The sequence below is a fragment of the Coregonus clupeaformis genome, chromosome 21, assembly GCF_020615455.1.
Source record: "Coregonus clupeaformis isolate EN_2021a chromosome 21, ASM2061545v1, whole genome shotgun sequence".
Classification (NCBI taxonomy): domain Eukaryota; kingdom Metazoa; phylum Chordata; class Actinopteri; order Salmoniformes; family Salmonidae; genus Coregonus; species Coregonus clupeaformis.
The window spans coordinates 9,494,285-9,517,818 of record NC_059212.1 but is presented as its reverse complement, the minus strand read 5'-3'; the positions used below and the strand labels follow the sequence as shown (position 1 = coordinate 9,517,818).

The window sequence follows — 23,534 nt, the reverse complement described above, 5'->3', positions numbered from 1 at the left end:
ATATTAAAGGTGTGGGACAGAGGGTGAGCAAACGAGCTAAATTGACGAGCACCATTCATTCTCGCTGTCGCAAGCTAAATCTGAGATGGGAGGAAAGGGGATGTAGGGGGGAATGGTTTACAAGGAGGATTTTTTGGGTGGGGAACACCCAATGGGTGAGTTTCCCTGTGGGTCCTGTTTTTTGTTACACATCCATGGCCTTTATCAACACTAAAGATAACAATTGTATCATTAACATAACATTCCTTTCTGGAAAAACAATGGCATCACTACCTATTCTCTCTTGGAATTGGAAAGGCCTAAAATGTCCTATCAAACATTCCAGCTGTCTTGATATCCTAGCAAGAAACCATATCAATATAGCAATGCTCCAAGACAGGGGGTCCTAAAAATCGCTGAGTACTCACTGTCCAACCAACTTTCCCGAATTCCCAGAGACGGCAGAACAATGGTCCAGCCTCTTCCGTGAGGTGCCGGATTGACTGGGAGTACTACCTGAGAGAATGAAACAAAGACGCCGACGGAGAGGCAGACTTGGAGGGATCTTAGTGAGAATGAGACGCTGGGCGACCCGTCCTCCATTACTGAGCATACTACTCGCCAATGTTCAATCACGGGTGAATAGACTTGACGAACTCAGAGCAAGGATCTCCTTCCAGAGGGACATCAGATTCTGCAACATACTCTGTTTTTCTGAGACTTGGTTTTCCTCCAACAGACATCCAAATGGATTATATACAACCAGCAGGGTTTAAAGTTCATCGAGCGGATAGGAAGCGGGCTTTCTCTGGCAAGAACAAAGGCGGTGGCGTCTGCTTTATGACCAATAACAAGCGGGAAATTCAAAATGGATTACATTTGCAAAGCTGTCATCAAGGCAAAGGGAATCTCAAATATAAAATATATTTTTATTTGTTTAACTCTTTTTGGGTTACTACATGACTCCATGTGTTATTTCATAGTTTTGATGTCTTCAGTATTATTCTACAATGAAGAAAATAGTAAAAATAAAGAAAAACCGTTGAATGAGTAGGTGTGTCCAAACCTTTGACTGGTACTGAATATTGGTCAAATAAATATATTGCCACGGCTGAATTTCTGTAGTACAATGCTTCCCATGTCTCCCCCTTCTGGCTATTGAGATCAAATTCATAGTGCGGTTTTAAAATTCATATGGCAAGGTAAGTGATCCCGGATAAAATTAACAAACTTACAAAGAGGGAAAGACGTAGGAGGACTATCCATACCAAACTTCCAGGGCGGCAGGTAGCTTAGTGGGTAAGAGCGTTGTGCCAGTAACCGAAAGGTCGCTGGTTCTAATCCCCGAGCCGACTAGGTGAAAAATCTGTCGATGTGCCCTTGAGCAAGGCACTTAACCCTAATTGCTCCTGTAAGTCGCTCTGGATAAGAGCGTCTGCTAAATGACCAAAAATAAAAAATTAAATAAATAATAAACTTTAAATTGTATTTCCAGACACTAGCATTTTGCCCCATTAGTCTTCCACCCCCTGGCTGAGGATAGAGAGAAATATGGTGTCTCCTATTGCCTTGGAAGAGGTGGTCTTCACTGATATATTCCTTAAACGATGTAAACTACACTGTGGTCCCATTATTGCTCACACAATTTATATATTTGGCACAACATTTAAAAACAATGTAACTGGGAATCATGCCCGTACATGCCCATGCGATCTGGAGGGCGGCCTTTTGTATTCCCCCAACGGTCCAAATGTGGAATCCGTACCCTTGCCGATATCATGGACAGTAATGGTTTGAGAACATTTCCATGACTTGAAAGACAAACATTACCAGGCAACTCCTTTTTTCTTTATTCACAACTTAGGTCAGCTATGCTGGCCTATGGAGTCCCTTGGGAAACCCAACTACCGAGGCATCCAATGATGGGCTCCCAAAATGACTGAGCTCTATAATATATAAACAACTTTTGAAAAGCTCATTCTGAGCTAGCCATTAAGAAAGTATAGTCCACATATCTAAGTGAATCTGAACCACCCTTTAACTGGAACAGAATATGGAAAATATGATCTTGGCATCACGTAATGAGAAACATCAACTTAAGTTTGTTCACAGACTGTATGTAACACCAAGGAAAAGTTTCACGATGACATTGGCCCCAACTCCCAACTGTTCACTGTGTCCTCTAAATCAGGTAGGCCTTGCAGTTAAATGCTTCTGGGAAAAAGTTACAAAATTCATTTTGAAGTGCATAAATGTAAATATTCAATGCGTTGCTTCTACTATGTTACTTAAAAGTGGAACCGACAGCCTTTTAACCACCTAAGGTCGATGCCCTTGCCCCCGCGGAAATCTAATTAGCATAATACAAAAATCTTAATAGAAATGTGTCAGTTTAAGCTAGAGATCTGTTTTATGCATTGGATGCGCCACCTGTTTCTTTCTCTTTTCTTTACATACCAATTTTATTATTACAAAATCCTGTGTGATCAATATGATCATTTCTCTTACTTCACCCCCCCCCCTTTTTTTATTTTTGTGGCAGCCTACATGTGGTACAAACTAAGTGTAAATTGACATTAATATTGTACCTGTAACCCCCCTCCCCCCAAACAAAAAAATGACAAAGCAAATAACTAAATAAATAAGCCACCAAAGGACCCCCCACACCAAGCCCACTGCAATGGCCAGTATCGGTTATTTATGTTTGACAAGTAGTATGAAGCTGCGGCTTGGAGTATTGTTTATTCATACTATATATTGTATTCCCGGTGAATTTGATGAATATTTTTTTTCTCCTGTTCTTACAAATTTGCCATTGAAGTCCCTTGCATTTTCCCCCATAAAATGTGAAAGTACCAGGTTTTGCCCACTAGATGCCGCTGTTCCTGCTATTGCCATACCCTTTTACGCATTTGATGGTCTCTTGTGTTTATGAACGGGATCACAACATTTTCTTTGCAACTTCGGGTAGAAAAACCAATAGCTTTTTGAGTATGATGAAAATTTATTGTGGTCATCCTCACAATTCAAGCCAGTCCTCCATGAAAGCAATTCAGTTTGTCCTTCTCCTAGGCTTAATCTGTGTCTAGGAAACCATCCCTGTGTTTGGTGAACAAAGCAAACCATTAGGCTAAAGCAGTTCTTATGGTTGAAATGTTATGGTCTAAGGGTTTTCAATGTTAAAAGTCCCAAACAAACACTGTTTAGTGTTTTGCAATGGTATTGGGTTGGGTTTAATGGTAAATGTCACTAATCACATAGATATTTTCTTATAATTGTATTATTTGTTTAGGGTTGTCAGAACATTTCACATAGCCCTCTCTTTTGTTGGACTATTCAAGGAGAGTTGGGTTGCTAAGAGAAGGACAAACTGAATTGCTTTCATGGAGGACTGGCTTTACTTGTGAGGATGACCACACAATTATTTTCATCATGAGCCAAAGCTATTGGTTTTCTACCCAAAGTTGCAAAGAAAATGTTGTGATCAGGGATCTAAATTAACATTTCGTTGGTAGCACCAGAAAATACTTAAATGTTTTATTGATTGAGATATAGCCTATATTGGGCCAATATAAATTCTAGCTACTTTTGAAGCACATGTTGTGCCCTAGAAACTAATATGCAACACTGTAAAGACATTAGTTTGTTATTAAAGCTCAAATGTTGATACGAATACCTGTCAGAAATTACAAAATCATTTGTGGAATATTAGGTTTCTACATAGAGTAAAAGCACCATTTTCCTATTGAGATGCATTACACTGAAATTGTACAAAACCACAAAAACGTCTGGTTTGTGATGACGACATGCACAAGATCTGTCATCCATCCATTGCTATGATCATTGATCTCCTGAAGAAGCTATCCATTTTCCTTTCTTTCTGTGCCCCCAAATGTTTGGATATACTGGTAAAGTTACCAGGTTGTTAGCTAGCTAGCCAATAAGATAACATGACTGAACAAAGTGTAAACAAATGGTTAACGACACGCAAGTAGTTTTAGAATGGCCCACTACACGTTTATACAGTAGATGTAAAATGCGGTCCCGGCAATCAGCTATAGGAAGATGAAAATGTTGCGCCGGTAATATGGGTCAGATATTTTGACCTGGTTGGGCTACAAAAGCAAGACATTTTCGCTGTAGAAAAGGAGCAACCATGACGCTATCGAATCTGCATTTGCTTTTTTCTCTAGGGCACATGGAAACAACGGTACAGCGAATGCTTATCATTGCAGATTTTGATCATTTGTTCTTGGGGACCTTCAATGCTGCAGAAATGTTTTGGTACCCTTTCCCAGATCTGTGCCTCGACGCAATCCTATCTCGGAGCTCTACGGACAATTCCTTCGACCTCATTGCTTGGTTTTTGCTCTGACATGCATTGTCAACTGTGGGACCTTATATAGACAGGTGTGCCTTTCCAAATCATGTACAATCAATTGAATTTACTACAGGTGGACTCCAATCAAGTTGCAGAAACATCTCAAGGATGATCAATGGAAACAGGATGCACTTGAGCTCAATTTCGAGTCTCATAGCAAAGGGTCTGAATACTTATGTAAATAAGGTGTGTATAAAAAAAATAAAAAAAAATGTTTTTGCTTTGTCATTATGGGGTATTGTGTGTAGATTGATGAGATTTTGTATTTATTTAATCCATTTTAGAATAAGGCTGTAACGTAACAAAATGTAGAAAAAGTAAAGGGGTATGAATACTTTCCGACTGCAATGTATACGCTCTGCTTATTTTTGCCAAACCGCTAACGAGGCTGGGATTCAAATGGTTCAAAAAACGTGACTAGGCAAAATTTGAAGCTTGGTGACTACACCATACACAACAGATCTGTTAAACGTTATTGTCATTTCAAAGACGGAGGTTATCTATTTTGGGTCATGCTGTGTGCTCTTGTCCCATCAGGGTCATATTAATTAGGAACCAAACTGAAGATACAGACTTGAACATGTCCAATAAACGTTTACATTACGGTTTTGCTACAATTTACTAATGGTGTACACTAAAGAATACAACCCTGGAATTTTTTTTTGTTTTTTTAGGGGCTGGAGTGATGTCCTCTGATTTTTCCCCCCTCATAATGAAACCCAAATCCTGCCATTAAAATGGATTTGGGGCAGTAAAGTGCCCTCTCTGCCATGCATGCCAACCAACCCCTTCCTATATTGAGAAAAAAATAAGGGAGGAAAAGGGAGAGAGAGAGAGAGACAATAGCTAAGTGTCCATCCAATTGGTGACAGAGTTTCATGCAAATACTCTAGAATCCGCATAAAGTAGTATGGTTCCACGCAATTGACTTTTTGCAGATAAAAATCAGTGAGTGATGACGTAGTGCACACAAAATGTACTTTTTCGCTTACGTTTTATGTACCTAATCAAAATCTAAAGTTTTGCATTTTCAACTCTACCGATAGTTTTGTCACAAAAATTGCTAAAATTATACCTTATTTTAAAGTGGCAATCCACTGAACATTAACAAATTACTTAACATTTATAACTGCTTAAAATATACCAAAAGAAAGTGGAAACATTCTGTCCATTTATTAATGAGTTGCAAACATTTATAACAGCATATCATGTCCTCAAACATGGAATACATAGGAAGAACTAAACGTAATTGAATTGAAGGATACATTTGGAAAATAATTGTAATTGCATTGACTCAAATCTGTAGCCTATCATTGGTATAGTGAGTAGCCTAGCTAATTCAGATAAAGACACCCTTTGTTTTTCTCCCCCTTTTTAACATTACAAGTCAGAATAGAAATGTACAACAAATTCACTATTTCAAATACAAGATAGTCTCTCATGGTCCCCTTCTGTGTCTTCATCTGTTTATTTCTTGTTAAGCATTTTCCCATCCTGGAGTCTGAGACCTTATGGGAATCTGTGTGACAGAATAGGCTTTATGCAAATTTAACTGAAACTCTAGCTACACATAGCTCTAATATCATTAGCATGATTTCTACCATTTAGGCTGAGCTAGTTATGCTATCCACTGCTTGCTAATAATAATAGCTAGCTAGTGTTTAACATCACTTGCTAAAACTAATAGCTAGCTATCAATGATGAAAGGGGCTAGCTAGTTATCACAATTGTTGCTAATATAGTAGCTAGTTGGCGAGCTAGATAGTAAGTTAGTCTTAACATTGGAACCACTAGTGTGCTGACAAAGGATGCTAGCTAGCTAATTTAACAGCTACCTAGCTAGAGACTGTACCTGAGTTCAAAAGTTAGATAACTAGCTAGCTACTGTGCTAATCCAAAAAAGCTAGCTTTAACAAATTGCATGGACATTCTGTCATGTCTACGTTAGCAAGCTAGCTGGCAGCTACAGTTTGCTAGCTAGCGAGCCAAGCTAACTAACCAGAAAACGTGATATACTTAGCTAACTAACTATATCATGCCAAAGATGATCTTGTGCTAAATCGTCTAGCAGAATTTCTATACTCAAAAATACGTTTTAGGTTTTACCTAATGCTAGCTAACTAGCTAACGTTTCCTAGCTAGTATCTAGGACAGAGGTGCTAGCAAACGTTAGCTAGCTAGCAAGCTACTTAGCTAGCTGCGCAGTGTGCTAAATCAACCAGCAGAACTTCTGTATCGAAAAGTGAAACAAATTGCATAAAGAATTTACCCTCTCTCCTCTGTCAACATTTTTATCATCTGGTGAACAACATTTATTTTGCGCAATCTCTTCTGTCTGGCCTTTGGACAGTTCTCATAGCCACCCATCCTGATCTTCACGACGCACTGTCACATGATGTCAGTGTCAACAAACAATTCTGGGCACGTTCCAGATCGTCTTTATTTCAAGCAAGTTTCACAGATGGGCAGATCTCACAAAGTCAGGGGAATTTATCCAAAACCAGCGAACCACACCAATAATATGTCTCGAACTCTTCAGATGAGGCCTTCATTCCTGGAATAAATAAGTGTACCAATGCATCATCAGGGTTTCAAACGTGGGGCAAGACACAGTTGACCCCCTTTACCTTTCCTTTCCATTGGTCTGAAAACCAACCATTTCTGTTCCTAGGACAGAGCAACAATGTATCACACCCAAAAGTGAGAAAATAACTATTGTTTAACTGTGCAACCATGGAAAATAAGGTTGCATGATGATACATTAGGGTTCAATATTATACGCATTTGTAAGTGCATTTACAAATGGTTAATAGCTGGAGGTAAATAGTGGCTCTATTTGGCAAGCACTGCAATTTGTTATAACCCATTTATTAATGGTTTATAATGCAATTACAAATGATTAAATAACCGTAAATAATGTAATTACAAACCCTTTAGAAACCCTTTAGAAATTGAACCTTATTGTAAAGTGTTACCCTTATTTAATCTGTAACCTAATAAACGGCATGGTTTCCCGAGTCGCAGTGGGAGGAGGACCATACACCATATCATCGCGTTACTCCAAGTTTACTTTGATTTGATGGTTATTATATCAATATTTGCGCATCAAGGCGTTCCACCGCCATTTCTCACAATTTTACCGACACAAAAAGATCCCACCATGTTGAATGAACAAATTGTCAACATTTATAATATTGTATCAAAACTGTTTCCATCACAACTGTCATGATTATTTTTTATACGGTATGACTTTACTCGCATAAAAACTGGATGGAAACTTGGTTAGCGAGAGAGAGAGCTAGCGAGAGAGAGGGATGGTGAGCTAGTGAGAGAGCTAGACGGAGAGAGCTAGCAAGAGAGAGGGGAGAGAGGGAGGAGACTGAGAACTCTCACCGGGGGAATGGCCATCTGCCCTCCTGTTTACCCGTTGGGTGTAATGCGTCACACGATTGTATCTTTTGGCCGGCTGGCCTCAGAGACATTTTCAATAAATCCTTGTCCTGTCAGACTGGCTTCGGACTGAGCTTTGGTCTATTCTTGGGGATGGTACCAGGGGGAAAAAAGGGTAGCTAATGCTCAGGGACTCCCTGTCACCCATTCCCCCACAGGGAAAACTAAAGAGGTATGACTGACTAGCAAACCCATGTTGAATTACCCAATTGGTTATGATTAGGGTTAGGGGTTTGGTTATGATTAGGGTTAGGGGTTTGGTTAAGTTTAGGGTTAGAGTTACGGGTTGGAAAGCCAGTCATGTCCCTTTAGCCGCACCCTTCCTCCACACCTTTCCCTCCCTCCATCGTTTTCCTTATTGCCTCCATCCATCCCCCCCCCTGCATACCTCCCTCCCTCCTTCCATCAATCCACCTTCCATGCCCCATTTATTATCCCATCCCTCTCTCCCTTCATTCATCCTAACATTCCACCCCTTCCAGCCCTCTCTATCCCGTCATCATACACAAAAAAACCTGAATGCGCGCGCACACACGCAGAATGGGGAAGCACTGAATTAGCCTTACCTGGTGACATCTTCTCCCAGCATGCTTTTTGGGGTGGGCGAGTAGCGTCCTGACGGGGCCACTGGGGGAAGGGGCTGGCCCAGGTAGCTGGGAGGGCTGATATGGTTCTCCATGTGTTGGGAGTAGGCTGATAGAAAGAGAAAACAAAAACACAGCTCAGACGGAGTAGCTAACAAGAAACCTAACCTCCACCAACACCAACCAAATACTGCGAGGTAATTACCTAGTGCGCCGCCGGTTGAGAAAAGCCGAACGACAGTGCATTTGTCCACCCCCGAAAAAGGTCCCGGTATGCCGATAGAGTTTACTAAGATATTATGTCTGTGAAAAACAGTATATCGACACATCCGATCCCACTCTGTGCCGAATGCAGTGGGTGAATGAGGCTTCTGTCTCTCGCTCACCTCTGTCTCTCTGTGCATTGAGGCTACTGTCACCGATGTGATGGCGTGAGGCAAGGCGGAAGACCTTGAGGGGGTCGTTCGGTAACACAACCCAGAGCCGACATCTGGGAAGGGGACTGTGTGTGCGAGTGCCTGAAACAACCAACTATAACACTGCTTAAAATGGCCTGTTTCCGAGTGTGTACTTGCAAGTCAGAATATCTTTGATGATAAGAAGTAGAAGCTCAGTACTGAGAAGTCAGAATAAAAACAATGGATCTTTACACATGCCCCTAACACCTTGTCTATTTTCTTCATAACACGCCCCAGATCAATTCACTCCAAACATGTATTTAGTAGGCCTATAACCTAGTTCATACTTTAAAAATGTCTTAATAAAAATGATAAAGTTAATGGAATCTATATTCATACAATCATCAATTAAAGTTCCAATATGAAATCAAACAACACACTTAAAACAATAAAATGAAAAAACAAGCATGGCGATAAAGTAGATCAAATTATATCAAAGAACATAAAACAAAGGCATCATTGATTAAAGGCCAAGCTAAAAAGGCTGGATGACAAATTTAATGTAACACCTCAAGCAGTTCCACAGCACAATACAAAGTTCCATATAAAAAATGGATAATAAAACGTATAAAAAATATGATACACTTTATAAAATAAACAATTATGAATAATCAAAGGTTTTTTACCGCTACAATTTAAGAAATAAACAGTAGCTTTGCTCTCAAATTCCCATTCCTAGGCCACTTGATTTTTCATAGTTTCAAATCCAAGCAGCCCTGCTTGAAACTGGTACTACCACAATTACTGTCTCTGTAGTCCTTGCAAGCTGCACTTTATACCGACAATATGCACAGCGCTTCATAATTCTCTGCTTCTAGCTCCTAAGCAACTTTGCAGTATTTTGTTTTTTTGTGTGTTATTTCTTACATTATTAGCCCAGAACGTTTTTGTTGTGTTATTACATACAGCCGGAAGAAACTGTTGGATATCAGAGCGGCGGTAACACACCAGCATTACGACCAGAAATAAGACTTTCCCGAATTGGATCCTTTGTTCGTACCCCCAGGGCAATAGAACTTATCCCAGAGGCTGCTCCAAGACCCCGCCATCGGAGAAGAGGTATTCGGAGTGGACTTCTAGTCCGACTCAGGAGGCATGCACACCATCCACCGCTTCCGAGTATATTACTCACTAATGTTCAGTCCCTGGACAATAAAGTAGACGAGCTCATGGCGAGGATCTCCTTCCAGAGAGACATCAGGGACTGTAACATACTCTGTTTCACGGAATCATGGCTCTCTATGGATATACTGTCCCCATCCATATAGCCAGCTGGGTTCTCAGTACATCGCGCAGACAGGAATAAATAACTCTCCAGGAAGAAGAAAGGAGGAGGTGCATGTTTCATGAATAACTACTCATGGTGTGATTGTGATAACGTACAGGAACTCAAGTCCTTTTGTTCACCCGACCTAGAATACATCACAATCAAATGCCGACCATATTACCTCCCAACGTGAGTAAGACATTTAAGCGTGTTAACCCTCGCAACGCTGCCGGCCCAGACGGCATCCGTAGCAACATCCTCAGAGCATGCGCTGGCTGGAGTGTTTAAGTACATATAATAATCTCCCCCTATCCCAGTATGCTGTCCCCACTTGCTTCAATATGTCCACCATTGTTCCTGTACCCAAGAAAGCAAAGGTAACTGAACTAAATGACTATCGCCCGTAGCACTCACTTATGTCATCAGGAAGTGCTTTGAGAGGCTAGTTAAGGATTATATCACCTCCACCTTACCTGACACCATAGACCCACCTCAATTTGCATACCGCCCCAATAGATCCACAGATGATGCAATCGCCATCGCACTGCACACTGCCCTATCCCATCTGGACAAGAGGAATACCTATGTATGAATGCTGTTCATTGACTATAGCTCAGCCTTCAACACCATAGTACCCTCCAAGCTCATCATTAAGCTCGGGGCCCTGGGTCTGAACCCCGCCCTTTGCAACTGGGTCCTGGACTTCCTGACGGACCGCCACCAGGTGGTGAAGGTAGGAAACAACACCTCCACTACGCTGATCCTCAACACAAGGGCCCCACAAGGGTGCGTGCTCAGCCCCCTCCTGTACTCCCTATTCACCTATGACTGCGTGGCCTCGCTCGCCTCCAACTCAATCATCAAGTTTGCAGACGACAACAGTGGTAGGCCTGTTTACCAACAATGATGAGACAGCCTACAGGGAAGAGGTGAGGGCCCTCGCGGAGTGGTGCCAGGAAAATAACCTCTCCCTCAACGTCAACAAAACATAGGAGCTTATCGTGGACTTCAGGAGACTGCAGAGGGAGCATGCCCCTATCCACATCGATGGGACCGCAGTGGAGAAGGTGAAAAGCTTCAAGTTCCTCAGCGTACACATCACTGACAATCTGAAATGGTCCAACCACACAGACAGTGTGATGAAGAAGGTGCCCTCACAAACCTTTACTGATGCACAATTGAGAGCATCCTGTCGGGGTGTATCACCGCCTGGTACGGCAACTGCACCGCCCACAACCGCAGGGCTCTCCAGAGGGTGGTGCGGTCTGCCCAACACATCACCTGGGGCACACTGCCTGCCCTCCAGGACACCTACATCACCCGATGTCACAGGAAGGCCAAAAAGATCAAGGACATCAACCACCCGAGCCACGTCCTGTTCACCCCGCTATCATTACATTTACATTTTAGTCATTTAGCAGACGCTCTTATCCAGAGCGACTTACAGTTAGTGAGTGCATACATTTTTTTTCATACAGTCACCCGTGGGAATCAAACCCACAACCCTGGCGTTGCAAGCGCCATGCTCTACCAACTGAGCTACACGGAAGGCGAGGTCAGTACAGGTGCATCAAAGCTGGGACCGAGAGACTGAAAAACAGCTTCTATCTCAAGGCCATCAGACTGTTAAATAGCCATTACTAGCCGGCTATCACCTGTTTACTCAACCTTGCACCTTAGAGGCTGCTGCCCTATGTACAAAGACATGGAATCACTGGTCACTTTAATAAATGGAACACTAGTCACTTTAATAATGTTTACATACTGCTTTACTCATTTCATATTAATATACTGTGTTCTACTGTATTTTATTCAATGCCACTGACATTGCTATTTGTAAAAAAAAAATTACATTAAGAAAAATGTAACACTAATATATTCTCTAAGAGATTTCCACACCTGGATTGTGCAACATTTGCCCATTATTCTTTAAAATCTTCAAGCTCTGTCAAATTGGTTGTTGATCATCGTTAGAAAACCATTTTCAGGTCTTGAAATGGATTTTCAAGCAGATTTAAGTCAAAACTGTAACTCGGCCACTCAGGAACATTCACTGTCTTTTTGGTAAGCAACTCCAGTGTAGATTTGGCCTTGTGCTTTAGGTTGTTCTGCTGAAAGGTGAATTCATTTCCCAGTGTCTGGTGGAAAGCAGACAACCAGGTTTTCCTCTAGGATTTTATCTGTGCTTAGCTCTATTCCGTTTTATTATTTTTTCCATTGACACAATTAGTCCGTGGGACACGCAGGCCCCGCCACGAGCATCTTCATGCAAGGGAACGATGCATCACCAAATGATAGCATGGATTTCCAACATCTCATGGCCAGGCTGAATCAGATGCCGGACAACAACATGGTGGCTGATATGAACGAAAGGCTGATGACACAAGTAGCTCAACTATTCAAACAACAGCAGCAGCTACAGCAGAGCACTCCTCCAGTGACGGCACCAGAATGGGCATTCGTCGAGCAAGACTGAATGAGCTATACGTAAGTTCAATGTTTGCTTTTACAACTTGCACATTGGTGGTGGCTAACATTGAATATATGAATCCTGTTAATTTGCTAATTATGGACTTTTCTGTTAAATAGAGGACAGTAAGGGATCTACACATTAATGCTAGCAGGGAGGACAATACAGTGCCTTCGGAAAGCATTCAGACCCCTTGACTTTTTCCAAATATTGTTACATTACAGCCTTATTCTAAAATGGATTATATACAGTGAGGGAAAAAAGTATTTGATCCCCTGCTGATTTTGTACGTTTGCCCACTGACAAAGAAATGATCAGTCTATAATTTTAATGGTAGGTTTATTTGAACAGTGAGAGACAGAATAACAACAAAAAAATCCAGAAAAATGCATGTCAAAAATGTTAGAAATTGATTTGCATTTTAAATGAGGGAAATAAGTATTTGACCCCTCTGCAAAACATGACTTAGTACTCGGTGGCAAAACCCTTGTTGGCAATCACAGAGGTCAGACGTTTCTTGTAGTTGGCCACCAGGTTTGCACACATCTCAGGAGGGATTTTGTCCCACTCCTCTTTGCAGATCTTCTCCAAGTCATTAAGGTTTCGAGGCTGACGTTTGGCACCTCGAACCTTCAGCTCCCTCCACAGATTTTCTATGGGATTAAGGTCTGGAGACTGGCTAGGCCACTCCAGGACCTTAATGTGCTTCTTCTTGAGCCACTCCTTTGTTGCCTTGGCCGTGTGTTTTGGGTCATTGTCATGCTGGAATACCCATCCACGACCCATTTTCAATGTCCTGGCTGAGGGAAGGAGGTTCTCACCCAAGATTTTATGATACATGGCCCCGTCCATCGTCCCTTTAATGCGGTGAAGTTGTCCTGTCGCCTTAGCAGAAAAACACCCCCAAAGCATAATGTTTCCACCTCCATGTTTGACGGTGGGGATGGTGTTCTTGGGGTCATAGGCAGCATTCCTCCAAACACGGCGAGTTGAGTTGATGCCAAAGAGCTCAATTTTGGTCTCATCTGACCACAATACTTTCACCCAGTTCTCCTCTGAATCATTCAGATGTTCATTGGCAAACTTCAGACAGGCATGTATATGTACTTTCTTGAGCAGGGGGACCTTGCGGGCGCCGCAGGATTTCAGTCCTTCACGGCATAGTGTGTTACCAATTGTTTTCTTGGTGACTATGGTCCCAGCTGCCTTGAGATCATTGACAAGATCCTGTAGTTCTGGGCTGATTCCTCAGCGTTCTCATGACCATTGCAACTCCACAAGGTGAGATCTTGCATTGAGCCCCAGGCCGAGGGAGATCGACAGTTCTTTTGTGTTTCTTCCATTTGCGAATAACCGCACCAACTGTTGTCACCTTCTCACCAAGCTGCTTGGCGATGGTCTTGTAGCCCATTCCAGCCTTGTGTAGGTCTACAATCTTGTCCCTGACATCCTTGGAGAGCTCTTTGGTCTTGGCCATGGTGGAGAGTTTGGAATCTGATTGATTGATTGCTTCTGTGGACAGGTGTCTTTTATACACTCCCTTTAAGAGTGTGCTCCTAATCTCAGCTCGTTACCTGTATAAAAGACACCTGGGAGCCAGAAATCTTTTTGATTGAGAGGGGGTCAAATACTTATTTCCCTCATTAAAATGCAAATCAATTTATAACATTTTTGACATGCTTTTTTCTGGATTTTTTTGTTGTTATTCTGTCTCTCACTGTTCAAATAAATAAAATTATAGACTGATCATTTCTTTGTCAGTGGGCAAACATACAAAATCAGCAGGGGATCAAATACTTTTTTCCCTCACTGTATCTGTATTCACAGTCATGTGAAATCCATAGATTAGGGCCTAATGAATTCATTTCAATTGACTGATTTCCTTATATGAGCTGCAACTCTGTAAAATCTTTGAAATTGTTGCATGTTGCGTTTATATTTTTGTTCAGTATATCTTCTCTGTAAACTGATTTTACAACTGATTCGCATTTTTGGGGTGAGGTGGGGCTAACTAAATGAAAAATGGCAATCCAGGAGAAATGTAAATACAGCATCCTTTGTGATATCAATACCTTCTTACACTTTAAGATGGGGGATGCAACCAAGCTCGCATGAAACCATTCATGAAGACAGATTATCTGATGTACGTAGGCCCCTACCTGCTGAGTATATAAATAAAGATTATTATATAGAGACCGCAAAATAGATTGAAGGGCCTTGTCATTCACACAGTACGTATGCAAAATCAAGTGCATTTGATCTAAATATGGGTATACAAGGACATAGTGGTCAGCGGGTTGCATGCCTTCTTGAATTCGACACGTGTCGTCATGCATTTGTGCATGCACAATGGTAGCTATCTTGCTAGCTAACTTAGCTAGCTCATCAACCAGTATTTTCTTTACTATTTCTGAATGATGGCACTCATTAAAGCCTTGAATCTCACAGGGACCTCACTGTCACCACAAGACATCTAGCTAGCCACGTAGCCAGCAGGGTTGCATCGGTTTCCATTGGACTAAACCTAGCTAGGCAGCTTGCTAGCAGTGGTGTAAAGTATTTAAGTAAAAACACTTTAAAGTACTACTTTAGATGTTTTTTTGTGCATCTGTAATTTACTTTACTATTTGTATTTTTACTTTACTACATTCCTTAAGAAAATAATTTACTTTTTACTCTATACATTTTCCCTGACACCCAAAAGTACTCGTTACATTTTGAATGCTAAGCAAGACAGAAAAATTGTCAAATTCAAAGACTTATCAAGAGAATAGCTCTGGTCATCCCTACTGCCTCTGATCTGGCGGACTCACTAAACACAAATGCTTCGTTTGTAAATGTCTGAGTGTTGGAGTGTGCCTCTGGCTATCCGCAAATTAAAAAAACAAAAAAATGGTGCCATATGTTTTGCTCAATATAAGGAATTTGATTTATACTTTTAGTTTTGATACTTAAGTATATTTGAGCAATTACATTTACTTTTGATACTTAAGTCTATTTAAAACAAAATACTTAGACTTTTATTCAAGTAGTATTTTATGGGTGACTTTCAGTTTTACTTGAGTCATTTTCTATTAAGATATCTTTACTTTTACTCAAGTATGACAATTGGTAGCTAGCGCATGCGGATTATCATGTAGCAGCCTATGCTGACTAGCGTCGCTAGCATGCTAACATTCGCTAGCTAGATAATGTCGCTACACAATAGTCCTGGGTCCGCAAAAATCAAGTAAATGTTCCTCAACTCATGACAAAATCATGTTTTGACATTGTAGTGGCTATTGATGTTTTGGTTGTTTGTTTTTTGCTTAGTGACATTGCGAATATAATCTTTTTGGCATTTAACTCTGATTTAACTACCTAATCCAATTTCGGCATGAGAAAATTAGTGGTCCCAAATTCCCACGGAATATTGCGAGAATTTGAGCACTCACGGATACAGCGCCTCAGAAATAAAAGTTCTGGTCACGGATTAGGAGCCACTCCCTTATTTTGTATTATATTATAGGGATCATCTGTAAAAGAGACCTTGGTCTCAGCATGACTCCCTGTCTAAGTAAAATACAAATAATGCTCCTCTACCACTGTCATATAACGGCATCAAACTGAACCAAAGAAAACTGGTCTGAATGCAAATCAAGCCTTGCATGTTTACAGAGACCTTCACCAGTAGTGCTTGGAGCAAGGGAGAGACAGGCCAATGAGTTCATTGTCAGGGTTAGATTGAAAAGCAATGCGGAAAAATGTGGATTTCGGTGTAGTTTTCAGTTGGATTCAAATTTAAGTTTACTGACCGATCTGACTAAATTGAAATGAATACGACCTCATGAGATCATACATTGTTTTATTGCATTGTTCTGCAACCCCCTCCATGGTGATGCTGGGTAGTTGACAGTTTCACCAAAACAAACAGACATTTCAAACTATAAAGTGTAGATGCTGCAGTGGGGCACAGAATGGAGGCTTAGTGGAGACCTGAAGTCAACCCTAGCACTACCTTCTACTTGTTCCACGGTCCATCATGACTAATGGCAAAAAACGGTTAATAGATGGTGCATGGCATGGTTTACGAAATATATCTACTGAAACTAAGTGTCTCCTGAGCAGAGCAATAACGGGTAACACTTTACTTGACACCCAGTGTCATAACACGGTCATAACCCTGTCATAATATGTCATAACAGCTGACATAACTTCTCATAACCTGTCATGACCCATATTTTTACACCTGTTGTGACATTCAGTGCATTCGGAAAGTATTCAGACCCCTTGACTTTTTCCACATTTTGTTACGTTACAGCCTTATTCTAAAATTTATTAAATTGTTTAAATCAATCTACACACAATACCCCATAATGACAATGCAAAAACTGGTTTAGAAATGTTTGCAAATGTATTAAAAATAAAAAACATAATACGTATACATAAGTATTCAGACCTTTTACTCAGTACTTTGTTGAGGCACCTTTGGCAGCGATTACAGCCTTAAGTCTTCTTGGGTATGACACTACAAGCTTGGCACAGCTGTATTTGGGGAGTTTCTCCCATTCCTCTCTGCAGAACCTCTCAAGCTCTGTCAGGTTGGATGGGGAGCGTCGCTGCACAGCTTTTTCAGGTCTCTCCAGAGAGGTTCGATCGGGTTCAAGTCCGGGCTCTGGCTGGGACACTCAAGGACATTCAGAGACTTGTCCCGAAGCCACTCCTGCGTTGTCTTCACTGTGTGCTTAGGGTCGTTGTCCTGTTGGAAGGTGAACCTTCACCCCAGTCTGAGGTCCTGAGCGCTCTAGAGCAGGTTTTCATCAAGGATCTCTCTGTACTTCGCTCCGTTCATCTTTCCCTTGATCCTGACAAGTCTCCCAGTCTAAGATCACCATGTGCAATGTCAAGCGTCGGCTGGAGTGGTGTAAAGCTCACCACCATTGGACTCTGGAGCAGTGGAAACGCGTTCTCTGGAGTGATAAATCACGCTTCAGCATCTGGCAGTCCAACGGACAAATCTGGATTTAGCGGATGCCAGGAGACCACTACCTGCCCCAACGCATAGTGCCAACTGTAAAGTTTGGTGGAGGAGGAATAATGGTCTGGGGCTGTTTTTCATGGTTCGGGCTAGGCCCCTTAGTTCCATTGAAGGGAAATCTTAACGCTACATCATACAATGACATTTTAGACGATTCTGTGCTTCCAACTTTGTGGCAACAGTTTGGGGAAGGCCTATCCTGTTTCAGCATGGCAATGCCCTCATGCACAAAGCGAGGTCCATACAGAAATGGTGTGTCGAGATGTGGAAAAACATGACTAGCCCTGACCTCAACCCAATCGAAGACCTTTGAGATTAATTGGAACGCAGACTATGAGTCAGGCCTAATCGCCCGACCTCACTAATGCTCTTGTGGCTCAATGGAAGCAAGTCCCCGCAGCAATGTTCCAACATCTAGTGGAAAGCCTTCCCAGAAGAGTGGGGGCTGTTATAGCAGCAAAGGGGGTACCAACCAGAAGAGGACTGGCCACCCCTCAGAGCCTGGTTCCTCTCTAGGTTTTTTCCTAGGTTCCACCCTTTCTAGGGAGTTTTTCCCTAGCCACCGTGCTTTTACATCTGCACTGCTTGCTGTTTTAGGCTGAGTTTCTGTATAGCACTTTGTGACATCTGCTGATGTAAAAAGGTCTTTATAAATATATTTGATGGATTGATTGACCAACTACATATTAACGGCCATGATTTTGGAATGAGACGTTCGACGAGCAGGTGTCCACATACTTTTGGTCATGTAGTGTACATCGAAACAGAATGAACACAGTGTAATACTGACTTTGTTTCATTATCAACACCAAATACTTGCCCGAAAAATAGTCTAGGTAAGTGCCATGCTAATTCTGCCAAATCCCTTATGAGGGTTTAATAGCGCAAATGCTCGAAATTAGAATTATGCATTAATAGAAATCTAGCTAGTGAGAAAATGACCTACCTGAAGTTATATTTTGCATTGAAATATAGGGTAAAACAAAGACCCACTAACAGCAGACATAATTGTTTTGTTCTTGCCCTCTATATCAAATATTCAGTAGGCCTCAATCCACAGATACCGATTTAACACTGTACAGCCTATACTGTTGTTCTTTCTCAAAGGCAACAGGAAATAAACCCTCGCTTCGATGCACACTTAATTGGTGTCCCCCCCTCCCACCCTCCCCTTCTCTGATCCAATCAGCGCAATAGGTGATTATGATAACATGGAACAAGAGGATGAGGGGATGCGGCAGCGCACCATAGGGCCCATCCGCACAATTATTTCCCCTTTTTCCTAAAGCCTCCCATGATTGAGCTATTGTGTGGCACTAAACAGAATTATTTCTCATTCATTAACTTCGGCTCAGATCTTCCACCACGCATCCTGGCATTACATCATTATACATATTGCTGCCCTCCCCTCCTGTCCTCTGCATTAGTGTATTGCCGTCTGGATTAGCGTGGGGGGTGGGGAAGGAGAAAGCAGCGGTGACCACGTGATGCTCACGGCCCGTGATTTCATTTTGCCGTTCACCCTATACGCCTCTAAGCCTGTGCTTCATGACAGCATCTACGTCCCAAATGGCACCCTATTCCGTATATAGTACACTACTATTGACCAGGGCCCCATGGGACCTGGTCAATAGTAGTGCACTATATAGGGAATAGGGTGCTTTTTGGGACGCATCCAACATTACAGAATCCTTGTCAGGAGGAATCTATGATAGCATTGGATGCATCGGTTAGACTCTAGTTAGAGGGCTTTTTAGAGAGCGGAGCACCAAGGGGGATGCAGTCACTGATTCCAACGGTCCCCTGAGAAAATCAACTTGGTGATGGTGCTGACGGCCTTATCGTAGGCGTCTTTGCCTAATCTTTTGAGGCAACACTGCTTTTGCTACAGAGTTGCATTGGACAAATTTGAAGATGATTAACCATGCTGTGCTTTTGATCACTTTGAGACTGCTTACACTCTACACAGCGAGATGTCTACAGAAGCAATACTAGCTAAGTGAACAGTGCAAGGCCACTTTCTTCACTACATTGCCACATGGTTTAGGTCTGCCTTTAGACGGACACTGATCCAACCACCAATGTTACATCTTCAGTCTCAGGTCATGTAGTTGAATCTGCCCTTGGGTCACAACACATAATCCAGCGGTAATCTGTCCAAGGATTCACCTTTTGTCTTTAGATCACAATCAAACACTCAGAAGCAAACCGAAGTAGTCCTCTACCACTTATTTGCACTGAAGGGATTGTAGGGTGTCACCTTGATTTTGACTTTGAAACAAGCCATTAAAAGAATACAAAAGGGTGTTGTGTGTTAACAAAGACGGCAGTGGGGTCCCATGTCGGGTAGGAGACATATCCTTTGTTGGCTTGAGGATGGGTAGGCGTACTACAACCCCTCTAAACATCCTGCTTGCACTCACAGCAGGAATGGGGTCAATCCAATTCCAATTCCATTGAATTCAGGAAATTAATTAAATGATGAATTCCAGTTCCAGAACTGAAGTGCCAGTTATTTTTGTATATTTTGGAATATCAATGAAACTCCCGGGTTGATAGAATTTACATGGAATTGTCATTGTCAATACTCAGAAAATCACTTTGCTGGGACCTGGCCTGATGGCTGCAGGGGGGTATGTGGGGCTGCGAGTTGTCCTGTGAGGGGGTGGTTTGTTCAGATATGTCCAATCGATATGGGTTTGAGCCCTCTCAACTAGTGGGTTGTTAGTGCTCCTGCTGGCTCTGCCGCTAGCCAGCAGCGTCAATCAATATGGTGCCTGGTGCTGTAGCCACCGCCTCCCATTGGGTGCCAGCCATCTGACACACTTTCCCCCACTGACCCTGTACTGGGAAAACGACAGGGTGCTGCTATTCTCTTTTCCACATTTCATCATTGTCGCAAATTGGTTTGTGATTGGTTTGGGGACTCCTTATCCACCCACAATATTTGAGATGGGGAATAGCTGTTAATGTCACTACAGGGATTGTCGTTCAAACCTTTTCTCTAACACAGGTGAAATCATGACACAGGCTATTGGCTATTTCTATTTTTTGTTGAAATGAAGTCAGAGATTCACTTAAATATGAGGGAATTGGAATAACCCTCAGACTACAATACCAATTCCTACTCACAAGGTTAAGTTGTTTTAGAACACCATTCTGTAGGCAGCAGGATACTGTATATATAGAGGCAGAGATTTCACCTGAGGAGTGAGGAGGACGACCCTCATAACAATTTATTAAATGTGGAAACTCACAAAGGGGATGTACTCACTAAGTGGAAACTCGCAGTGGAAAGTCACAAAGTGGAAAGTCACAAAGTGGAAACTCACAGTTGGTGATGTCAGGCGGGGCGAAACTGTCATTCATGAAGACACTGTTGGGTTTTGCCACTTTCAAGTAGACCACGTCGGGAGTGTTTTTCAAGGCAGTCACAGCGTGTTCGTGGCTCACCTCCTCAAGGCAAGCACTGTTCACCTGCACAGAGACAGATATTATTATTGATGTGAGATCAGACGTGAACGTACACATTTGTTAATCAGCAGTTAAAACGAAGCGAACTCCCCACACGTTTCGGTAAAAAGCTGAGGAATAGGGCTGGAGAAATGTAACCCCTCAAATTCATAGACAACGCTATGGACGCAAGGACTGAGCATTCATGATATTAACATTATAGTTTGAACCATGTTTTGAGGGGTATAAAGTGCTTGTTTCCATTTACTTTGTTTCCCAACATTGGAGTTAATCCCCTAGAGTCGATGTCCGCACCCCCTGCGGAAATCTAGTTAGCATAATAAAAAGATCCCAATAAAAATCTGTCAGTTTAAGCTAGAGATAGGTTTTTGCATTAGATGCGTCTCAATCCACCACATCCGACAATGTCGCACTTCCACATCTGCGATGAAAGGTGACAGAGCTAGAGTGGTGTTTGTCAGACCATGAGACATCCCGAAAATCGGTCTTCTCACAAAATTGTCTGTAGCGTCCGAACGGGGCTTAGACTCTTATGGGTTAAATAAGCTTATATTTTGGGTTCTGATGGCAGTTGAACTAAGTTCATGAGGCATGAATCAAGGGGAACATTTAATTAATTCAGAAGTAAAAAAAAATATGATACAACTGTAGATTGCCACATTAAAGGTGTACCCTCAAAACATATCATCCGACCCTTATATTACAGGGAGCTGCACACTCAAATATGGAAACACACCACAGTAACAGTAACAGAAAAAACACAAACGTGTCAAAAAACACTCTCCACCAATCCTGCGTCATGGAAATGGTAAAGCCTTTAATGCAAGGGCTCTGAGGTACTTAATTAGTTGCTCGTTAATGTATCTGTAATAATGACCAAGTATCTAAATGAGCGGAATGGAGGACGATGGAAATGGAAATCTTACAGCCAGAAGTTTGTCCCCTATCTGTAGCCTCCCGTCTTTGTGCGCAGCTCCTCCTTCGATGATTTTGGTGACGTAGATGCTGTTGTCCCCTGGGATGTGCTGGTTCCCCACTCCCCCTGCTATACTGAAACCAAGACCTGGATGAGACCAAGACAGAGAAAAGAGGAGAAATGTCATAATGTTAACCAATCTGTGAAAATAAATAGGTATGCTGCAAAAATGTCACACTCACTGTATTAGCATAACAATAATGAAATCCCCATCACCAACAAACAATGTAATCAAAAAGTGTTTTTCTGATTTGTTTCCTTGGAGTCCGAGGCATTGTTCTCTTGCCTGTATAATCACATGGCAATGAGGGATTTGAACTAAAACTACTCTGCTAAAAAGAGGAAACAAACAAAACACATCCACATTGCCACTACTCATGCTACATTCCTTTAACCAGGTTAACCTCAATAAAAGCATGAAATACACATGACAGCTGGTGTTAAACTAAAGTAATGAATAAGAAGGTGAGGCGCGACAGTCTCCATTAAATATATTTTCTAAACTTGATAAAGAATAAAATGTGGTGTGACATTTAAACAGACATTCACCAGAGCTAAACTAGAGTAAAAAAGGATGTTGTGCTGACAGTCATAAGCTACAGTGTTATGAAAATAACATGTTTCCAGTTATAAATCAAACCCGTCCTGAAATTGTGCGCGCGTGAATGAGCATTAAAACCTAACTTGAAAAACACCCATCATTCATCTTTTATGGTGACAAAAAGTATTGGAATTAGGCCAAGGCAGTTTCTAAAGCTAATAGCAATGGCAAACTTGATCAAATGTCTCTGGAAGTGTTGGCAGAATGGCAGAACTTTAACTGCGATATTTGCTGTATCTGACCGTTTCCGAAAGAAAAAAACAATTGCAAAATGTTGTGGACCTGTAAACAGATCATTTGAATTCTATAATGTTTTGCGTTTACTTTTTCCCAAACCTAAATATGCTGCACTGTCCACAAATTCTGAAATATTGTCTAGTATGTCTACAAATGTTTTTTCTTTTTTTTACTACAGTAGGCCTACTTACACACTTCAAAGCAAAATATCAACTGTCTGCTCATCTGTTAAATTCTACTGTATATTATAAACCACACTCCCTTTCGGATGCATAGAACAAAATATTTGAAATAGTTTATCTATTTACTACTGTAAAGTGGGTCCAATTAAATGAGATGGGACGTTTTTGGCATATAGGCTACTTCGAGTATGAAACCATCACAGTTAGAAAAGGTGAGGGATTTATTCTGCAATGATCATGGAAATAAAATAGCTATTTCTAACTATTGTATAATGCAAAAATCCATCTTTGCACTTCTCACTATATATTTACCTAAAGTTTGCGGGAAGCTAAGCACATTCTCACGTCAAGTTCAGTTTTAATAAATGCAAACTTTTAATATAATAATAATAACTATAATTATTAGGTGAGTGCTTATATTTGTCCTATTTCACACATGTACAACTTGTATTATACAC

General features: G+C 41.5%; 1 protein-coding gene across 19 annotated transcripts in view; it reads right to left on the bottom strand.

The window, feature by feature from the left end:
- dlg1b (discs large MAGUK scaffold protein 1b) overlaps positions 1 to 23,534 on the bottom strand; it is a 269,133-nt gene that overhangs the window by 53,106 nt on the left and 192,493 nt on the right. For all 19 annotated transcript variants that reach the window (XM_045206188.1, XM_045206189.1, XM_045206190.1 and 16 more), the window contains 3 exons: positions 22,007 to 22,143; positions 20,939 to 21,083; positions 8,377 to 8,503 (listed from right to left, as the gene is read on the bottom strand). In XM_045206188.1, the coding sequence (XP_045062123.1) occupies positions 8,377 to 8,503; positions 20,939 to 21,083; positions 22,007 to 22,143 (409 nt within the window). The remainder of the gene's footprint in view (positions 1 to 8,376; positions 8,504 to 20,938; positions 21,084 to 22,006; positions 22,144 to 23,534) is intronic.